At 46.9% G+C, this 22,189-nt stretch overlaps 1 protein-coding gene across 4 annotated transcripts in view; it reads right to left on the minus strand.

Moving 5' to 3' along the window:
• Window positions 1–419: 419 nt before the first annotated feature.
• The window catches only part of ZNF653 (zinc finger protein 653), a 480,092-nt gene continuing 458,322 nt past the window's right edge, over window positions 420–22,189 (minus strand). For 2 of the 4 annotated variants that reach the window (XM_085600569.1, XM_085600567.1), the window contains exon 11: window positions 805–824. In XM_085600569.1, the coding sequence (XP_085456695.1) occupies window positions 820–824 (5 nt within the window). In that variant the 3' untranslated portion in view covers window positions 805–819. Of the gene's footprint in view, window positions 825–22,189 lie in introns of all 4 variants that reach the window. The other 2 variants (XM_085600570.1, XR_014960481.1) reach the window with 2 other exon arrangements.

Here is a 22,189-nt window from a genome sequence, read left to right on the forward strand (position 1 = left end):
AGAAAAAAGGAGTGAAATCTGAAATTAAGAATTTGGGTCAGGCAATGGCTCCTTGATCCGAGGAACTGATTTGCAATCAGGACAATTAATTGATATGAGGATATAACTACCATGATTTGGATTCACCTTCTAAAATCATTTTTTTAAGAAAGTGGTGATTGGAAATGGAAATTGGGCAATGAATTTGACGTTTAGGAAGTTAATCTGATTTTAAATTCAACAGAAACTAGCAAATCAAGTTTCATCTGAATTAGGATTAATGTTACCTTTTAATAGAATAAGAAGGGTGGCTGATCTAACGGGGCTAGGAATCCTTGATTTTTTTAACCAGTCTGTAATGAACAAATCGGTACTCATCTTCTCGAGTTGATATAAAATAAAGATGATGTATTTAAATAAAGAAATCTTGACTTATCTTTCATGATATAGTTTTATTTTCTAAAATGTCTTATTTGATGTTTTCTTACAATAATAGAAGACAACAGCCAATAGGAAACACATTTTTTATTAGACAATAGAATACAACACATAATGGACTGGGGCAAAGTGTTGTAGAGTATCAAAAAAACGGTCACTTGGTAAAAGGAACACCGTTTCTTAAAGAGTGACATTGACAAAAAACAGGTTGATGTTACAAAACCAACCTTTTGAAGAAGGCTAAACACATGAGCAGGGAGAAAGTGAGGCTCATTTAGGTGACATCATCTACTATTGCCAGAGAGTTGCAGTGTTGTATCCTACTCTGGCTTCTTCTTCTGTCCGTTCAGTGAGTGCTACTCGCAAATCTGAAGGTACACTTCTCTAGCTTTGGCATTGTTTTCAGGCTGTCATAAAAAGAAAAGAAACATTATTACACCATAGAAGTCAATATTGAGAGCATAGCAAATTAAACAAGTAACCCTGATAATGAAAAAGAAAGCATACTGTTATTGTTAATAACCATAGCTATGGCACACAATCTGCATTAGTGTTGCATTGTAGCACCTTTTGGTACACTGAATTATGTCTGTACAAACATTTCCATCACAGACCAGTGACACTGCACGTGAAATAAAGGAAGTGACCTCACTGGATGTGACATCACAAGAAGTGACCTCAGATATTAAGACCCCATACATGTTTATCAGGTATATCATGAGAACAGTAAAGCACATTATGAGATTTAACAAATTAAATTTGACGTTGGGTTGTGCCAAACAAGTGGCACATGCCAGATGCAAAATTTGGGTCTCAACAAATATATATATTTTTTAAACCTTCTCACAAAGAAATTGGCAACACGGAGAAGCATGGCAGTAGATCTGTTCTGCTTAATTGGTTGCAAAGTCTGCATTTTAAAATATTTAATGTGTTAAGGCATGTGATGCAGAGGTGCCCAATAAATCTCAGCTAATAAAAATAATGGTGATATAACTCTGGAGGTTAATGCGTTTGTTGGAGAGATCTGTGTTTTGTGAAGTCCCAGTTTTGAATCAAACTAGCATAGCGGGTTAATGTGTCTCCTGCAAAGTACATCATTTACCATGCAGATGTCTGATTTTTATTTTATGTAGATAGTAAAGAGGTTACTGTTTTTAACACAGAGATCCTTTTTATTACCTGCAGTTCATAAATTGTAATCCTTGTGATACAGCACAGTAACCTTGTAACCCTGTCTCGTGTAGTTCATCTAGTACTCTAACACCCTGCATTGGGTTGCGCAGCGCTATAAAAGAAATAATATTGTGGTATTTAAATTGTTATTTGTGTAAGTACTGGGACAGACTGACACAACTAAAATTCTTACAGAGCATGCATCTCTACAAGGACTGACCAAAGGCAAAAGCATGCCTCTCTTAGTACCTGTGAAGAGATAACAAGCTGTGTGCCTTTGTTTACCCTCTGTGGCATTTACATTTAATTGTGAGGTTCCAGGCCGCCTCCAGTGTTGATATTCAAACAAAAGGACACTTCACCAGGCATCCACCTGTTGTGTAGATAGATTCACTTATTCTGGTCCTGACTAATCACCGCGAGATCAAAGGACAATTAGGCGAGAAACATGTTGACCACTCAATAGAGCGTCTTATCCTGAAACATTATTTCAGTAGTGCGCCACCTTGTTTTTAATCAGGTTGGAAGCCCTAATGATTATTTTCTCTGGTACTTGCAATTCCTGTTTTAAACTTCCCTTGGTTCATTCACCTTCACTCCTTGCATCTACACATTCAGGCCTCTCACCCCCAGGGCACCAAACGGCTAATTGAAATTAAAGATCTCTGCCAAAGAGACCCTCATAGGGAGCCCGTCAGGTATTGCAGTGCTGACCTGACGAGGAGCAAGCCCTATGATGAAGCATGATACCCAGACGGGTGTGTGAGGGCCCTAATTCCAACAGGAGGAACTCCCTGTTCCCCCTGTAACCAGTGAGGACTTATGACCACCTAGCCCATTTGTCCCCCGAACCAGTAAGGAACTGCATACTTTTTTGAATTTACTATGTTGTATGTATGCTGGACCTCAGAAAAAGCCCGTAGTCCCTCCTTTTGAGTTGCAAACAGAGGGGCAGATTTACAAGGCCGTTGCACCACTTTTGCGTCACTTTTCCCATGTTAAAAATGACGCCAAAGTGGCGCAAGGGCCTTGTAAATCTGCCCCAGAGTTTCCACCAGAAAGCGGGTTGGCAAGCTAAGTAACTTGTTCTTCTGATGGATACTTCTATCTGCATATTCTTCACCTTAGAATAGATACCAAAGCAGGTCCCCACCAAGGTGACGTGTCTGTGAAGTGGGCTCAGACCAGAAGAACAAGTTACTTACCTTCGGTAACGCTTTTTCTGGTGGATACAGTATCTGCCTGTGGATTCCTCACCTTGTGAATATCCCTTGCGCCAGCAACATTCGGAAACTTTTGTAGCAGTCCACGCCGATGAGGTCGAAGACGACGTCACAGAGACACGGTTCCGCTCGCGACTCCGCTGACGTCACCGGCTCCATAAGAAGACCTCGTCGGCGTGATGACGTCAGTTCCGCCCCTTTTTTCGTGCCTTCGAGGCACACGGACGGACTGACAGCAATATATATATATATACAGTATACACAGTACATGATATGCAAATCAACACACAGAGTGTGGAAAATAAATAACAAGGCACAAGAAAAACATAATGCCCTTGACAGTAACCAAACACCTTTTGAAATACCATCAACAGAATTGCAGGTATAGAAGGATGGACAACGGGGAGGCGCGTGGGTCAGTGAGGAATCCACAGGCAGATACTGTATCTACCAGAAAAAGCGTTACCGAAGGTAAGTAACTTGTTCTGATGGATACATCTGCCAGTGGATTCCTCACCTTGTGAATAGATTCCACAGCAGTCCCCACTCCCGGAGGAGGGTGTCCATCCCCCTATACCAGAAAGTCCTGAAGGACGGATCGAGCAAAGTGTCCGTCCCTCCTCACCTCGGTGTCCAAGCAATAATGTTTTGCAAAGGTGTGGAGGGAGGCCCAAGTTGCCGCCCTACAAATGTCCTCCACAGGAACACCCCTAGATAAGGCAGATGTAGAAGACTTTGCTCTGGTAGAATGAGCCCTCAAACCCTCCGGAGGCTCCTTACCAGCTAGGGAGTAGCATATCTTGATGCATAGTACAATCCATCTGGAAAGTGTGCGCTTGTGCACCGCACGACCCTTCCTGCAGCCAGCAAAGCCCACAAAGAGCTGGTCATCAATCCTGTAGTCTTTTGTCCTGTCCAGGTAAAAGCTCACCGCCCTCTTAGGGTCCAAGCGGTGAAGTCTCTCCTCCTCCTTGGAAGGGTGAGGGGGAGGATAGAAAGAAGGAAGGGTAATGGACTGCCCCAAATGGAAGGGAGTTACCACCTTAGGCAAAAACGCAGCCCTGGTCCTGAGTACCATTCGATTTGGGGAAAAGGGGGTGGTGATGGACAGAGTTTCTGAATGATGCAGAATACTCTTACCAAGTCAAGAGATCATGGTTTTAATCCATCACCGTTTTTTAGCTCACTGCACCATCCCAGCTCAGAACCTGGCTACATGCAAATTAGTCTGTACCTGTCCCAGTGCATGATGGGAACAGGGCAGACCAAACTACCAAGCCAATTCTTATACTGGGAAGGAAACAAGCTTCCGGGGACCGGTTTCTGGCATCACAGCCTTCGTCGGCCCGGCTTGCCTGAATCCTGATGGTGCAATGAGCAAGGGACTCACGTCTGAGCATACCCTCCCACACTGAGTGTGGATAAAATCGATTTGGGAAAAAGGGGGTGGTGATGGACAGAGTTTCTGAATGATGCAGAATACTCTTACCAAGTCCAGAGATCATGGTTTTAATCCATCACCGTTTTTTAGCTCACTGCACCATCCCAGCTCAGAACCTGGCTACATGCAAATTAGTCTGTACCTGTCCCAGTGCATGATGGGAACAGGGCAAACCAAACTACCAAGCCAATTTTTATACTGGGAAGGAAACAAGCTTCCGGGGACCGGTTTCTGGCATCACAGCCTTCGTCGGCCCGGCTTGCCTGAATCCTGATGGTGCAATGAGCAAGGGACTCACGTCTGAGCATACCCTCCCACACTGAGTGTGGATAAAATCGATTTGGGAAAAAGGGGGTGGTGATGGACAGAGTTTCTGAATGATGCAGAATACTCTTACCAAGTCAAGAGATCATGGTTTTAATCCATCACCGTTTTTATAGGAAGGGTAATGGACTGCCCCAAATGGAAGGGAGTTACCACCTTAGGCAAAAACGCAGCCCTGGTCCTGAGTACCATTCGTTCAGCATGAATGGTCAAGAATGGGGGTTTCGAACTTAGAGCTTGAAGCTCACTTACCCTCCTTGCCGAGGTGATTGTGACAAGGAATACCGTCTTAAAAGACAAGAGCCTCAGGGGACACTTGTGTAAGGGCTCGAAGGGAGAACCCATAAGATAGGTTAATACAAGGTTCAAGTCCCATTGAGGCATAATAAAGGGAGCTGGAGGAAACTTGTTTGTAAGGCCCTTTATTAAACGAAGAACAATAGGAGACTTGAACAGCGACGGCTGATCCGGCAAACAAAGGAAAGCCGATAGAGCCGACAAATATCCTTTCACAGTAGCCACAGCAAAGCCTTGCTGGGCAAGAGAAAGGGCAAACTGTAAAATATAAGAAAGATGAGCCTTCAAAGGATCAATGGACCTCTCTCCACACCAGAGAACAAATTTAGACCACCTATATGAATAAATAGACTTGGTGGAGTGTCGCCTGGCCGATAAAATAACATCCACCACATCCGGCGGGAGAGAGAATGAATTCAGGTTGCCCCGTTCAATCTCCAGGCACAAAGGTGTAAGCTCTGGAGGTGGGGGTGTAGAACCTGCCCCTCTGACTGCGAGAGGAGGTCTGCCCTCAGAGGGAGACGGAGCGGAGGGCACGAGGAGAGGTGGAGAAGATCTGTGTACCACACCCTTCTTGGCCAATCCGGGGCGATCAATATAACTTGGGCCCGGTCTTGGCGAACCTTCCTCAGAACCCGAGGAATCAAGGGTATGGGAGGAAACGCGTAAAGGAGTCGTGAGCCCCAACTCAACTGAAACGCGTCCCCCAACGCTCCCTGCATCGGATACTGGAGACTGCAGAATAACGGGCAGTGAGCATTCTCGTGAGTGGCGAACAGGTCCACCCGAGGAGCCCCCCACATCCGAAAGACGTGACGAACTTCCTCCGGATGAAGCCTCCACTCGTGATCGGCGGAGAACTGCCGACTGAGACTGTCCGCACGTACGTTCAGCACCCCGGCCAGATGATTTGCCATTAAACAAATCTGATGGTCCTGAGCCCAGGACCACAGACGCAGGGCCTCTCTGCAGAGACAAAGAGACCCCACTCCTCCCTGTTTGTTTATATACCACATTGCGGTAGTGTTGTCCGTCAGGACTTGAACCGACTGACCGCAAAGGGAAGGGAGGAAGGCCTTGAGCGCCAAACGTATCGCCCGTAACTCCAGAAGGTTGATGTGAAGCAACCTTTCCTCTGGAGACCAAAGACCCTTGATCTCCAGATCCCCCAGATGAGCCCCCCACCCTAAGGTGGATGCATCCGTTATCACTGTGGCCACCGATGGAGGAAGATGAAAGGGCTTTCCTTGAGACAGATTGCCCTCCACGCCCCACCAAGACAGATCCGCTGCAGCTTCTCTGGAGATCCTCACAGACTCCCTGAGATCTCCCTTGTGCTGATACCACTGGTTGCGGAGGCACCACTGGAGTGCCCTCATGTGCCAGCGTGCATGGTTGACCAACAGGATGCAGGAAGCAAACAGACCGAGCAGGCGAAGGACCTTCAGAACCGGAACAACCGCTCCGTTGTAAAATACAGGAATCATTTCCTGAATGTCGAGAATCCTTTGAGGAGGAGGGAATGCTCGACACACAGTAGTGTCCAGTACCGCACCTATGAACAGGTTGCGCTGAGAGGGCACCAGGTGAGATTTGGGCACGTTTATTGAAAAACCCAAGTTGTACAACAGTTGAGTTGTATCCCGCAGATGATGCAACACCTTCTCCGACGACTCCGCTTTGATCAGCCAGTCGTCCAGATAGGGGAAAACTGAGATCCCTGACCTTCTGAGATGGGCTGCCACCACTGCCATCACCTTCAGGATTGGGATGTGAAAATACGCATCCTGCAAGTCGATGGACACCATCCAGTCCTCCTGATTCAGCTCTTGAAGAACCTGAGCAAGGGTGAGCATCTTGAACTTCTCTTGCTTTAGATAAAGATTCAAGATTCTGAGGTCCAATATCGGCCGTAACCTGCCGTCCTTTTTCGGAATCAGAAAATACCGGGAGTAGCATCCCTGACCCCTCTCCTGCTCTGGAACCACCTCTATTGCACCTTTCTGAAACAACTTCAGGACTTCCTCCTGCAGGAGAAGACGGTGGTCCTCCGAGCTAGCCCCTTGACAAGGAGGGTAATTTGGAGGGAATTTCCGAAAGGGAAGGGCGTACCCATTTTCTACAAGATCTAGAACCCAGAGATCTGTAGTTACAGATTCCCAATCTTGTAGAAAATGGGTAAGCCGGCCCCCCACAGGACCAGCATGATCCGGAATGTCGGATCTAGGGCTGTTTTGCGGTGGTGGGAGGGGCTGAGGAAGAGGAAGAGGAGGAGGAGAGCGGACGTGAGCCACTTGTGCGACCCCTGATTCTTCCTCTGTAACCTCTCGACGAGGAACTTTGCTGCTGCTGCTCTTGCTGCTGCTGAGTCTGCCTATAGGTACGAAAAGATGTTCTTCCAAAACCTCTGTACCTCTTAAAAGACCCTCTCGACTGAGACTGGAGTCCCAAAGATTTAGCAGTTGCCTTGCTCTCCTTGAATCTTTCCAGAGCAGCATCTGCCTTTTTCCCAAATAGGCCAGACCCATCAAACGGTAGATCCAATAGGTTTGACTGTACATCTTGAGAGAACTCCGACGTTCTCAACCAAGCACTTCTCCTAGTTGCAACAGACGACCCCATGATCCTTGCAACAGAATCCGCAGTGTCCAGCCCACTTTGGATCAATTGCCGCGCAGCCGCCTGAGCATCAGCCAAGATGTCGTTAAATCCAGATCTATCGACCTCAGGCAATTTCGGCACCAGTTTCTTAGCCGAGTCCATCAGCGCGTGAACATAGCGTCCCAAGAGACATGTGGCGTTAGTCGACTTCAAGGCCATGCTGGCAGATGAAAACACCTTCTTTGCCGACTGGTCCAGCCTTTTTGCCTCTCTATCCCCAGGGACCTGTGGAAAAGCCCCCTTAGACTTTCCAGAACAAGCCGCTTGAATTACTAGGCTCTCAGATGACGGATGAGACGACAAAAATTCAGGATCTCCTGGGGCCGCTCTGTATCTCCTAGCGATCGTCTTTGAGACCGCAGGAGCAGAAAAAGGTTTGCGCCACACCTCCCATACAGGTTCCACAATGGCCTCATTAAAGGGAAGCAGAGGCTCTGATACCGCCGTTGGAGAATGCAGCACTTCAGTCAAAATGTTTGACTTAAACTCTGTTGTAGGAAGCTGGAGATCAAGCAACTCCGCAGCTCTCCTTATGACTGCATGGTAGGGTGCGACATCCTTGGATGGCTCATCAGATGGCGGAGTAATCTCCCACTCAGGAGAAAGGTCCAAGCCACTAGCTTCCTTAAGCTCGTCAAAAACCTCATCCGACTCCACCAATTCTCCATCCTCCGCCTCCTCCTGAAGGTATCTCTGCTCCTCAATAATCCTCTGAGTCTCCCTCCTGGAGCGAATTCGAATCCTCGGCGTCGGTGACGCCGTAATCGACTCCGACGGCGCCGGTGCCGGTGGAGCCATCGGCGTCGAACGTGGATCCAGCGGAGCCATCGGCGTCGAGCCGGAGCCGGCGAGGATGGAAGCGGCGTCGACGTTCTCGGAGCCAGAGGATTCCAAGACGGCGTCGCTGGATAAAATGGATAGAAAGGGGCCTGAGGATACACCTGCGGCACCCCTAAGTTAAAGGCCAAAGGACCCATCAGACCCGTAGGTGCACCAGGGGCATACATGGCACGAGCAAATACCCCATACATCGCATTTAAGTAATGCGAGGGGTCCTGACCTGGCCCAGGAAAGGCAGGATACTGGTCAGGCCCCACCGGACTCGGGCCAACCGGCGCCGACGGTGGATTCAACGACGTCGCAGGCTCACCCGGGGCTTGAAGTTCTTCCGGGGCCGGAGATGGAGCCGGAGACGGAGCCGGAGATGGAACCGGCATCGGAGTCCGGACTGGAACTGGCGAAGCCGGAGACAAAGAGACCACTGGAGATGAAGGACCAGCAGGCGAACCCGGCACAGGAGAAGGAGAGACGGAGTCCCTTCGACGCCGAGCAGGTGACTTCGGCTTCGGCGCCGTGCTCTTGTCAGAATGGTGCCGACAGGAGTGCCTTCTCTTCTTCTTGTGCTTCTTAGCTCTTGAAGCATGCCCCGAAGTCGACTTCGACTACGACCTCGATCTCGATCTCCTCCTCCCTCTCTTCTCTTTCTTCATCTTGGCAATAAAGAGTTTTGCCTCCCGTTCTTTCAGAGCCTTTGAGCTCATTTTACGGCAGCTGGTACAGCCATCCACATCGTGGTCCGAGGATAAACACCACACACAGTCCTCATGTGGGTCAGTGATGGACATATGCTTGCCACACTCCCGGCAAGGCTTAAATCCAGACTTCTTCGTTGACATCTTCAAAGAAGACAGGAAACAACAATGAAAATACACAAAGTATCCACGACGCTAACAACAGCGATTCCCGAAATCCGTTGGCTTCGACGGCGCGGAAAAAAGGGAACTGACGTCATCACGCTGACGAGGTCTTCTTATGGAGCCGGTGACGTCAGCGGAGTCACGAGCGGAGCCGTGTCTCTGTGACGTCGTCTTCGACCTCATCGGCGTGGACTGCTACAAAAGTTTCCGAATGTTGCTGGCGCAAGGGATATTCACAAGGTGAGGAATCCACTGGCAGATGTATCCATCAGAAAGTTGTGAAAGAATGAATGGGTGAAATACCCCTTCTGCCAGATCTGGCTGTCAATGTAGTAGCTTTGTGAACATATGTACTGACGCCCACGTTGCAGCCTGGGAGATATCAAGAACGAGCACTCTCCCTGCCCTGCCTTGTTAGCAGCTTTGGTCCTAGTGGAGCATGTTCTCAGACCATCTGGAGGCTACTGCTTGGCCAGTACATTGCAAATATTGATACAGAGGACTGTCCACCTCAATGGGTCCTCTTCTGCAAGGCCTTCCCTGTGTTTGCCTCAGTAAAAGCTGATTGTTCACACAATGTTCCGTGGTACAATCAATATAAAAGCTCAAAGCTCTAATGGGACCCAGTTGATGATGTCCTTCTCTTTCAAGGGGTGAGGTAGAGCAAAGATTGTTGGGAGGGTGATGGATTGCCCAATGTGAAAACGAGTCACAACTTTTGGCAAGAAGGCCGCCCTGGTCCTCAAAACCAGCTTACCTGGACAAAAAGGTGGTGTAAGGCGGCTGTACAGATAGAGCCTGGCGCTCACTTATGCAATGAGAAAACAGTTTTGAAAGCGATAAAGGTGCAGCGAGCAACTGTGCCTGGGTTCAAAAGAGGTACACGTAAGGAAAGTTAGGACCAAACTCACATTCCACTGTGGCGTCACAAATGGTCTGGGAGGGAACATAGGTGTCACTTACAAAACATGTAAGGCTTCTTTCAGTATTACGTGGCATACACCTTTGCTTCATGGTCTGGGGACTCTTTTGGGTATATGAAGGTGCATTCTTCGCATGACTTAGAGTTGTGTCCTGAACCCTAACACCAGAGGCAGACCTTGTGCGGGACCATCACCTACATCTGTTTCCAAAAGTCATGGTACGGTTTGTACCCTGTAGCCTTTGGTAAAGTGATCGTTCCCTTACAAACTAGAAAGAATTTCGAAAACAATTGTCAAAATATGAAAGGGGCAGAACTCCGTATCCATGTCTTACTGAATTTTTGGAGGAATCCGAATTTTTGGACTCCCATCAAGCTGGCTTTCGTCCAGCGCATTCCACTGAGGCGGTAATTCTCACAGTTTTAGACACTCTATGTGGCGAGGTCGATAGTGGTTCCTCGCAGGCTCTCGTCCTGCTTGATCTCTCCGCTGCCTTTGACACGGTCGACCATTCTCTTTTGGTCGACCGTGTGAGGATGCAGGAATTGAGGCCCCTGCCCTTAGCTGGATTAGTTCCTTTTTGGAAAATCTCTCCCAGGCAGTCTGCACAGCCCAATTTACCGCTCCTAGAGTCAAAATCTCCTGTGGAGTCCCTCAGGGCTCATCTCTTTCACCCTTGCTGTTCAATCTCTATCTTCTCCCTCTTGTCCGAGCTCTGAAGGAACGTCAAGTCTGCACTTTTAACTATGCAGATGATTTTCAGCTTATTTTCACCACAAGTAACTCCTCAGAGTCGGTTCATGCTTTTCAATCAACCATACTGTTCATCAGTCAATGGATGAACAAAAACCATTTAAAACTTAATCCGGACAAGACGGAGCTGGTTTTAACAGGTGGCATTCTTACAAATCCTTGGGGACCTCATTTCTGGCCTACAGAGCTGGGCCAGCCCGTAGAATAAAAAAGATTTGCAGATACCTTACTCATGATGCCCGGATTCAGGTGATTCTCGCTTTGGTCATGTCCCACGTGGATTATGCCAACTCATTAAATTTTGGCATCCCCCTCTATCTTTCTAGACGTTTACAGATTGTTCAAAATCAGGCTGCTCGTCTGATTGTTCATCATCCTAGGCATCATCATATCACTCCCTTTTTGAAGCAATTACATTGGCTCCCGGTTGTTGAGCGATGCGCATTTAAGACTGGATGTCTTATTTTTAAATCACTCTATGGATAGAGCCCTAAATTTGTTGATAATATGATTAACAAATATGCTCCTACACGAAATCTACGTTCAGCTCACAAAAATGTATTACTCATTCCTCATTTTAGATTAAAGTGCACTGGTGGTGCCAGGTTTTCTACCTTGGCCCCCATATTCTGGAATTCCCTTTCCCTTGACATTCGCTCCTGTACCAATCTCCTTGGTTTCAGGAGTCTTTTAAAAACTTGGCTCTTCCGACAGGCTTTCTAAACCCTTTTTTATGATCTGGATTTCAACCAAAACAGCACCATGAAACCTCTCCGGTGTACGTGCGCTCTATAAATTCATCTTAACATAACATAACATAACATGTAAGAAGGCACAGAAAGAAAGGAACTAGCGTCAACACACAGGAGTGGTGCTTATGTGCGGCTCCGCTCCATCACTTCCAGAGCGGAATGAGGCCAACACCGACTGGCACAACACACCATCTAGCATCACATGAGAGCACTACTATGAAAACTTTCGGATCCAGTACGGCGACTATGTAATATTCTTAAGGTGATAAACAGCAGTTAGAAGTATCCATCAGAAATTATGTCTGATCAGTATATATATATATATTTTATATATATATATATATATATCACTGAAAAAAACATAGGTTTCAGGGGCGTTATAGTTAGCTGGACTTTTCACTCGTATAAAACCATTGAAATTCCCCCGTTATAGTTAGTTCAGCTAACTATAACTCGCGCGCCCGCAATGCACTGCTGATGACGTAACATATTACATCACTCATGACATGGTCAGTGACATCACTGATGACATCTCAAATGACATCACTGATGACATCATCCAGTGAATGTGCGTTTTTCTGAAAATTACATATGTTTTATAGATGTATATCTCAAGGTCGATGGAAGAATAAATGGGTATATAAGTGTCTAAATGGATGATTTGTTTTTGAAAAATTGATTGTATAACTGACTGATTAAGTGTATCTTAGTGAATACATGGCTTAGTGAGTAATGTTTAAATATGTAAATTACTGTATCAGTCTCTCACTTTGTGTATGAGTGGCTGCATGGGTTGGTGAGTAGCTACATGAGTGTCTATATAGGTTATTAGTTGTTTTTTAGAATATCAGTATGAGTGTCTGAGTGCCTGTATGGTTCGTGGGGGGTATTACGTAGTGCATAGGTGCATGAATGAGTGACTCACTGTTTGTATGTGTTGAAGACAGCATGTGTGCAGGACTGTATGTGAGGATGAGTGTGTGCATGGGTGTGTTAGTGAGTGAATGACTGTCTCAATAGTGTCTTTATGAGTAACTACATATGTTTTAAACTAGTATATGTGACTATTGGTGTATATAAGTGAGTATATGTGAGAGTGAGAGATTGGAAGAGTTCTTGTATGAATAAGTATGTGTTTCTATAAGTGATTGTTTAAAAGGCTATGTATGTGTAAGGTTCTGTAGAAGTAAGTGTGGTGGTGTGTGTATAACTATATATGCAAGTAAATGGATGTTTGATTCTTTATTAGCATGAGTGACTGTGTGTGAGTAACTCTATGGATGAGTGGCGTTGTGTAACAGGATGTATAGGTGTATGAGAACATATGATGAGTGAGTACATGTATGAGTGACTCTATAGGACTGTTGGTGAATGAGTGGATGTGTATGTGGATCTTAGAAGTACTGAATAGGTTGTTGTATCTGGTATTGGTATGTCCATTGTTTTGAAAATTTTAGTTTCAATTTTTGAATGTGTGTATCAAAGGTAATATTAGGGGGAGAGGAGGTCTGCCACTCTATCACAAGGATGATGTCATCAGTGATGTCATTTGAGATGTCATCAGTGATGTCATGAGTGATGTAATATGTGACGTCATCAGCAGTGCATTGCGGGCGCGCGAGTTATAGTTAGCTGAACTAACTATAAAGAGGGAATTTCAATGGTTTTGTACGAGTGAAAAGTCCAGCTAACTATAATGCCCCTGAAACCTATGGTTTTTTTCAGTGAATTTCAAAGGTTTTTTAAATGCTAATTTCTAACTATGCCTACAGAGATAGGACATGTGAAGAAAGAAGAAAAAACGCACAGAAAGAAAAAAAAGAAATGCAGAAAGAAGCAACAGAAGTCCTCAAAGACGAAGAAAAGTGCAGGAAGAAGGATAACGTGCAGAAAGAACAAACAGAAGAGCAGAAAGAAGCCTTGTTGCTAAATCATCCTGTACCCTCAACTTTTTCAGACGGATACTGGTGGTAACTGAGTCTGACTAACCAGTCCTAGAGCCAGTGCTATGTTAAAAGACACTCAGAATACAAAGAAAACACCTACATACACTAGGGAACACTATGCGTTGGGGTCCCCCTGTGATTAGCATGACTTCCTCTGTAAGCCCCTAGTATATAATAGGGCAGGGGATTAAAACTACCTCTTAAAACGCGCCACAAGGCGTGTTTGCACACGTCACCTCAGGCCCCGTCCCCTCCCTTCCCCACTGTGTAAACACGCCCTGTGGCCGTTTTAAATTGGGAGATTAAGTCCCCTTGAATCCTGAGGGTCCCTAGGGTCCAACTAGACCATTAGGTACCTCCAGTAAGTGCCACAGAGCTGCGTTGCAGAGAGATGTAAAAAGGGGCACGGCCTAGACCACCTCTCTGCAACGCAGCGCAGTGGCGCTTACTGAAAGCACCTGGTGGGCTAGTTGGCCCCCAGGGTCCCTCACGATTGAAGGGGAATTATTTCCCCAACTTAAAACGCGCCACAGGGCGTGTTTGCACACGTTAACTCAGGCCCAGTCCCCTCCCTTCACCACTGTGTAAACACGCCCTGTGGCCATTTTTAGTTGGGAGATTAAGTTCATTTGAATCCTGAGGGTCCCTAGGGTCCAACTAGCCCACTAGGTACCTCCAGTAAGCGCCACAGAGCTGCGTTGCAGAGAGGTGTAAAAAGTGGCACGGCCTGGACCACCTCTCTGCAACGCAGCTCAGTGGCGCTTAATGGAAGCACCTGGTGGGCTAGTTAGCCCCCAGGGGCCCTCAGGATTGAAGGGGAATTATTTCCCCAACTTAAAACACGCCACAGGGCGTGTTTGCACACGTTAACTCAGGCCCAGTCCCCTCCCTTCACCACTGTGTAAACACGCCCTGTGGCCATTTTTAGTTGGGAGATTAAGTTCATTTGAATCCTGAGGGTCCCTAGGGTCCAACTAGCCCACTAGGTACCTCCAGTAAGTGCCACAGAGCTGCGTTGCAGAGAGATGTAAAAAGGGGCACGGCCTAGACCACCTCTCTGCAACGCAGCGCAGTGGCGCTTACTGAAAGCACCTGGTGGGCTAGTTGGCCCCCAGGGTCCCTCACGATTGAAGGGGAATTATTTCCCCAACTTAAAACGCGCCACAGGGCGTGTTTGCACACGTTAACTCAGGCCCAGTCCCCTCCCTTCACCACTGTGTAAACACGCCCTGTGGCCATTTTTAGTTGGGAGATTAAGTTCATTTGAATCCTGAGGGTCCCTAGGGTCCAACTAGCCCACTAGGTACCTCCAGTAAGCGCCACAGAGCTGCGTTGCAGAGAGGTGTAAAATGTGGCACGGCCTGGACCACCTCTCTGCAACGCAGCTCAGTGGCGCCTAATGGAAGCACCTGGTGGGCTAGTTAGCCCCCAGGGGCCCTCAGGATTGAAGGGGAATTATTTCCCCAACTTAAAACGCGCCATAGGGCGTGTTTGCACATGTCACCTCAGACCCCGTCCCCTCCCTTCCCCACTGTATAAACACGCCCTGTGGCCGTTTTAAGTTGGGAGATTAAGTCCCCTTGAATCCTGAGGGTCCCTAGGGGCAAAATAGCCCACTAGGTACGTCCAGTAAGCGCCATCGCAGAGAGGTGTAAAAAGGGGCACGGCCTGCACCACCTCTCTGCAACGCAGAGCAGTGGCGCTTACTGGAAGCACCTGGTGGGCTAGTTGGCCCCCAGGGTCCCTCAGGATTGAAAGGGAATTATTTCCCCAACTTAAAACGCGCCACAGGGCGTGTTTGCACACGTCACCTCAGGCCCCGTCCCCTCCCTTCACCACTGTGTAAACACGCCCTGTGGCCGTTCTAAGTTGAGAGATTAAGTTGCCTTGAATCCTAAGGGTCCCTAGGGTCAAACTAGCCCACAAGGTACCTCCAGTAAGCGCCACAGAGCTGCGTTGCATAGAGGTGTAAAAAGGGGCATGGCCTAAAATGTTAGCTTGCAGTCTGCTCCGTTTAAATTGCAATAAAATACAGTGAGCTATGAAGTGCATGTGACTCCTACACTTTGTAACCCTCACTGTCTTGTTATCGGACACATCCTGTACATTGATTACCATACGGAGGGGGGCGTCACATCACGTCTCAGCTGTCAGAGCACGGCGACTCGCCGGCGGGGTACATTTTGTGAGAAGTGCAGTGCTTGCGGGCATAGATATAATTTAGCTCCTGCTGGGACCCCACAGCGGAGGGCCACGCAATCATTCATGGTGTGTAGAAACGTAGCCCACTTTGTGAATGTATTGTAAAGTCAATGATTTATATTAAATCTTAAATAAACATGTGTATCTATTGGTTGAATTAAATAACTTAAGCTTTAACTGGCCAGTGAAATGCCAAACAAATACTAGAAATTGTGTTGTTTTGCTCTTTCTGGCCACACCTCTTACTCCGCCCACTTACCCAATCTTCAGGTGATTCTCGCCCTCTCATTCTCTGCCCACGTTTCCCTCACATTTATTCCCCCACTTCGGCCACTGGTTAGAAATGACTCGTCTCAATGAAAATCTCTACATGAAAGAGTCACAATATATGAAGTAGAAAAACAATTTGAGACCTTGTCATTCTTTCATACACCTTGACTTATATGACCAAAAGAAATTGTCAGAGCCACTGGTCAACTAACCCCTCTCCTTGGATAAAAATACACTCTAAAGTTTCCACTTGGTGTTGGCAAACTTTATTATGTATGTTTGAAAGTAATATGTATGAAGGATAGTATTGTGGTCTTGGATGCTTAAAAAGAGCCCAAAGGGATCTTGTCTTTGACAGAAACATCTACTAATGTAACAGACAGGCAAAACCCTGAGTAGGAACCGAATGGCTATCTGTACATCATCCTGAGTAGTAGTTAATGCAAAATTAATTCACACAACCTTTTGACATTAGTAGATGTGCCAGTAAAAGTCTAGGTAAGTTTCTATTTGTCAATCGCCAGGATTCGGACTGAAACAACCATGCAGCCACTGAAAGACACCAACCAGGGCACAAGTCCGGGGTGCACACTGTCCACCCACTATTTTCACAGGGTGAACGCCGTCCACCCTGCCAAGAAGTTGGGCCCCACAGGAATATGCTGAACTTGTCCTGGTGTCATTTTCAGACTCCTAGACATGTTCAGCAGCACCTGCACATTGTCTGCTGGCTTTTCATTCCCAGCAGTCACGTGCAGGCAACGAGGGGGGATTTTATTATCTTCATCTCCAGCTGAACCAAAGATAAAGGCCAAGTTAGGGGCCATTAGGCCTACTTTTGATCGAGTGGCTTGGAACCTCACACTTAAATGTAAATACAATGGAGGGAAACAAAAGCACACAGCTTGTTATCTCTTCACAGGTACTTAAGAGAGGCATGCTTTTGACTTTATTAGGTCCCTTTATGTAAGTGCATGAACTGTAAGTGTCTCAGATGTGTTGGTCTGTCCCAGTATTTACATACAATTTAAATAGCACAATTTTACTTTCTTTTATAACGCTACACATCCCAATGAAGGGTGTCGAAGCGATTTACATAACATACAGATTGAAAATAAATCATGCAAGCGTGTAAATCGGTGTACAAGATGTGTTGCATGAGAGTCAGTGAGGGTTAAAAGGTGTAGCAGTCACCTATCCTACATAGCTCACTGTGCTATATTAAAAGGCTTACTATTTATGAACTCCAAGTAACAAAAGGGTCTGTGTTCAAAGCAGTAGCCCACTTACCTAGGTACATTAAAAAATAAATCTGTCATCTGCATATTACATGATGTGCTTTGCAGGCACATTAATACTACTGTGAGTCAGATCTGGGACTACACAAAACAGAAATTTTTCCAAAAAATACTTTAACCTCCAGGGTTACCTCACCAATTAGTATTCCCTGATAGTTACTGGGCACCTCTGCAGAAGATTTTTTAACCCTATAAAAATATTAGAAAATGACAACTTTGCAACCAATTAAGCATAAAAGATCTACTGACATGTTTCTCCTTGTTGCCAATTTCTTTGTGGCAGGGTTTTTTTAAAAAAAGTAAAATTAGTTGAGACACAGATTTTGCATCGGGATTGCGCCACTTTTTTAGCACAACACCAAAGCAAAATCTAATTTGTTAAATCTCATAATGGGCTTAAATGCACTCATGATAAAAAACTGAAGTGCTTATTGTCGGCAATCAGAGCCATCTATGGGGCGATCACTGGTGGCCACCTGAACTTGGACCTACCCCTCTTCCTGCCACCGAGGTAAAGAATTTAGGCATTTGGCTAGATTCCAAACTCAATTTTGTTTCTCATACTAAGAAAACTGCTGCCTTGTGCTTCGGGATCCTTCGTAGGCTCAGGCCTATTTTTAAATTCTTTGATGCTCCAATCAGACAGCTTATCGTACAGGCTACGATCCTGTCTCGGCTGGACTATGCGAGCTCGCTATTACTCGGAGCCAATCAGGCCGAACTTTCTAGACTCCAGCGAGTTCAAAATGCTGCCGCCAGGGCTCTGGTTGGCCTGCCAAGATTTTGTTCGGCCAAAAAATCCATCCATGAACTCCATTGGCTCCCAGTATCTCAGAGGATCAAGTTTAAATCTCTCTGTCGCTCGTTCAAAATCCTGAAACACTCTTCCCCTCAGATTCTGAAACATCTTATCTCACCATATGTACCTGCGCGACCCTTAAGATCCTCAGGACTCCATTTGGTTTCAGTTCCACGCTTTAAAAGGGCTAGAGCTGGGGGCCGCTCCTTTAGTGTGCTTGCTGCCAAGCTTTGGAATTCACTCCCTGCCCACATCCGGGCCATTGACGAACTCCTCCCCAGCAAAGCGCCGGGACGCCCCTTTGCTGGGACAGCTGTGCGCTATATAAATCTGGCTAACATAACATAACATATACCTAATAAAAACAAATGTGTGAGATCATAATAGCTGACTGGCAGGCATTAAATGATCAAACAAGCACACAAGAGGCCACGAGAACCTGCTACTGAAAAGCAACAAATCAAGAAGATGTCAGGAGATTAATAAATAGGTCTTTCACAGTGATACTTGCACTACCTAAATCTGCGGGTCCAGAACATCTCTGCCTGGTATTGTGCGCATTCTTACTCGGATAAGAAACACATCGTCCTATAATACAATACGAGAGACAACTGGAGATGAGAAGAGAACAAACAAAAGGATGCAGACAAGGCAAAATAAAAAGAGAACATGGTGTAGGCCCCCTACCTCGCCCTGAGGACTCCTCTCAAGTGTAAGCATTTGTCCTGGCTGGCTTTCTTTGCACTTTTTGCTGGTGAACACTGCATTACCTACTGATGAATCTCAACCTTCATTTAAGTCTTTGTTAGGAAACAAAAAAGACTTTGGGGTGCACCACATCAAACTCAATGAGCTATTCCATCTGGTGTGCGAGGGGGGACGCACCTAGTTGTGCTAATAAAGTAGCTCAGGAGGCCGCTGGTTCGCTGGAGATCTGATTTAAGACAACTCAGTGGGTGGAGCGCATGCTCCAGAGATGATTGTCAAACCCATTGGTTATTGGCTTCACATTGGTTACAGTCTTGGTTAGAAAGCTCAGTAGTATGTCTTTTCGCTATAGGGGTCTTTTTGTAACCTGCAGGTTACAAACTGAATCTTGGTAAGACAGTTCAGTGGGTGGAGCGCATGCTACAGAGATCAGTGTGAAACCTATTGATTCCATGTTGATTTCAGTCCTGGTAAGATAGCCCGGCGGGATGTTACTTTGCTGTATGGATCTTTTTGTAAACTTAAGGTCACAGATTGGAATTTTAGTGTGACAGCTCAGTTGATGGAGCACATGATGCTAAGATCAGTGTAAAAACCACTGATTAAAAGTTCCAAATCGGTTCCAATCCTGGTGCAATAGCTCAACTGGTTGTTCCTTCACTGTAGAGATCTTTTTGAAACCTGTAGGTCACAGATTTGGTAAGGCACCTCAGTGGATGGAGCACGTGTTGCACGCTGCATGCTGAGACGAGAGTGAAACACTTTGGTTACTGGTTCCACATTCGTACCAAACCTGCAAAGAGGGGTCAGCAGGATGTTCCCTCGCTAGAAATGTTTTCGTGTTTCAGGTCACAGAGTTGACTCCTGGAAAAACACCTCAGTGGGTGGAGCGCTCTTGCAGAGATCAGTGTGAAACGCGTTGGTTACTGGCTTCAATCCTCCAAAGATAGCTCAGTGGGATGTTTGAATCTTAGTGAGACGGCTCGGTGGGTGGCGTGCATGCTGCAGAGATCAGTGCGAAACCTGCTTGTTATTGATTTGACACAGTTTCGGATCCTCTTGAGATAGCTCAGTGGATGGGGGGATTGCTGCAGATATACCGAATCGAAGTGCTACGGCAGGGCTTGAGACGGCCAAGGGAGCACCTCTTCCATATATGATATTGGATGTGCTTTCTACAATGCTCCGTGACTGCGTTTCTGAACGGCAGAGCCCAGCGCCCGCCCTCGCATGCCACACGGAGATCCCAATTATCACTTCTAGATGCTATGGGCACCGAGCGGGCACCTCACCGCGTGAGGAAGTGGTGGGAAGTGTGAAACAAGGAGCCAAGAAAAACCCCGCAAATGAATGAGAGCTCAAAATAGCTCCCGACTTTCGCAATTTCCGCCTTGCCCCCCCCCCCCTCACCCCCCCCTCATGTTTTTGCTAATCGCGAAACATTCGAATTTTGTCTCAGAAAACGGCAGCACGTCTTATCCCGTCAGCCTAATTCCATCCTGACTGTTGGGACACACTTCACTTGATCTCCAAATTATCCATTGTTTGCCGGGTACACAAATGTGTATTCATCACGCCTTCGGGGGAAAATATTTTCAAATTTTGCTTTTGAGCATTCCACTCCATAGCATATTTTGGCAACTTACGCATGAGCCCTTCCTTGGTTTCATAGTGTGCGAGTTATATCATGATCTTTGATTCCTGAGCCCACCTCCAGTCTGACACCCTGACCTCTGCCTCCTGAGCCCTCTCATTCTCAGTGTATGACCATTCCTGCCAACTTGAAGAACAATCTCACCCTGTGAGGAGGGTCTTGAAGGGGGCGGGGCCTCGTGCCGAGAAGTACATAGGAAGCACTTCAATCAATCAATTAATCAATCAGAAGTTTATATAGCACGGCTACTCACCTGTGAGGGGGCGGAGGTCTGCTGTTCAGTTTGGGTGTGGACCACCCCGCCCACAAGCCCCCTTCTCCCAAAAAATAGAAAGCCTGCTGTGGCTGGTGCCAATGTCCTGGGGTGTTTTCACACCCCTTAATGGACATCCCCAGTTCGAAGACTCAGAAAACAAGATGAAAAAACACAATTTAGAGTGGTTTTCAGCTTTTGTTCCAAGCCACCCTGTGATATGGGCTCTTCACGGGAGACCATGTGATGGGAGCCAATATTGTGTATCACAAGGTGGCACCATGTGAGTTGGCAGGTACGTATGACCCACATCTCAACCTCTCCCTTCTGAGCCCCCTTCAGTCTCTGTGTATGACTCACATCCCATCCTCTCCCTCCTGAGCTCCCCTTGTCTTTGTGTATGACTCACATCCCAACCTCTCCCTCCTGAGCTCCCTTCAGTCTCTGTGTAATACTCACATCACGACCACTCCCTCCTGAGGCCCCCTTCCCTTCAGTCTCTGTGTAATACTCACATCCCAACCTCTCCCTCCTGAGCCTCCCTTCAGTCTCTGTGTAATACTCACATCCCAACCTCTCCCTCCTGAGCCCCCTTCAGTCTCTGTGTATGACCCACATCCTAACCTCCCCCTCCTGAGCCCCCTTCAGTCTCTGTGTAATACTCACATCACGACCACTCCCTCCTGAGCCCCCCTTCAGTCTCTGTGTAATACTCACATCCCAACCTCTCCCTCCTGAGCCCTTCTTCAGTCTCTGTGTAATACTCACATCACGACCACTCCCTCCTGAGCCCCCTTCAGTCTCTGTGTAATACTCACATCCCAACCTCTCCCTCCTGAGCCCCCCTTCAGTCTCTGTGTAATACTCACATCCCAACCACTCCCTCCTGAGCCCCCCTTCAGTCTCTGTGTAATACTCACATCACAACCTCTCCCTCCTAAGCCCCCCTTGTCTCTGTGAATAACTCACATCACAACCACTCCCTCCTGAGCCCCCTTCAGTCTCTGTGTAATACTCACATCCCAACCACTCCCTCCTGAGCCCCCCTTCAGTCTCTGTGTAATACTCACATCACAACCTCTCCCTCCTGAGTCCCCTTCAGTCTATGTGTATAATACATCCCAACCTCTCCCTCCTGAGCCACCCTTCAGTCTCTGTGTATAATACATCCCAACCTCTCCCTCCTGAGCCCCCTTTCCGTCTCTGTGAATGAATCACTTCATAACCTTTCCCTACTGAGCCCACTTTCAGTGTCTGTGTATGACTCACACCGTGACCTCTCCCTCCTGAGCCCCCTTCAAGTCTCTGTGCATGAATCACACAATAACCTCTCCCTTCTGAGCCCTCTTTCAGTCTCACTGTAGACTCACATCACAACCTCTCCCTCCTGAGACC

Source organism: Triturus cristatus, chromosome 4_2, assembly GCF_964204655.1.
Source record: "Triturus cristatus chromosome 4_2, aTriCri1.1, whole genome shotgun sequence".
Lineage (NCBI taxonomy): Eukaryota > Metazoa > Chordata > Amphibia > Caudata > Salamandridae > Triturus > Triturus cristatus.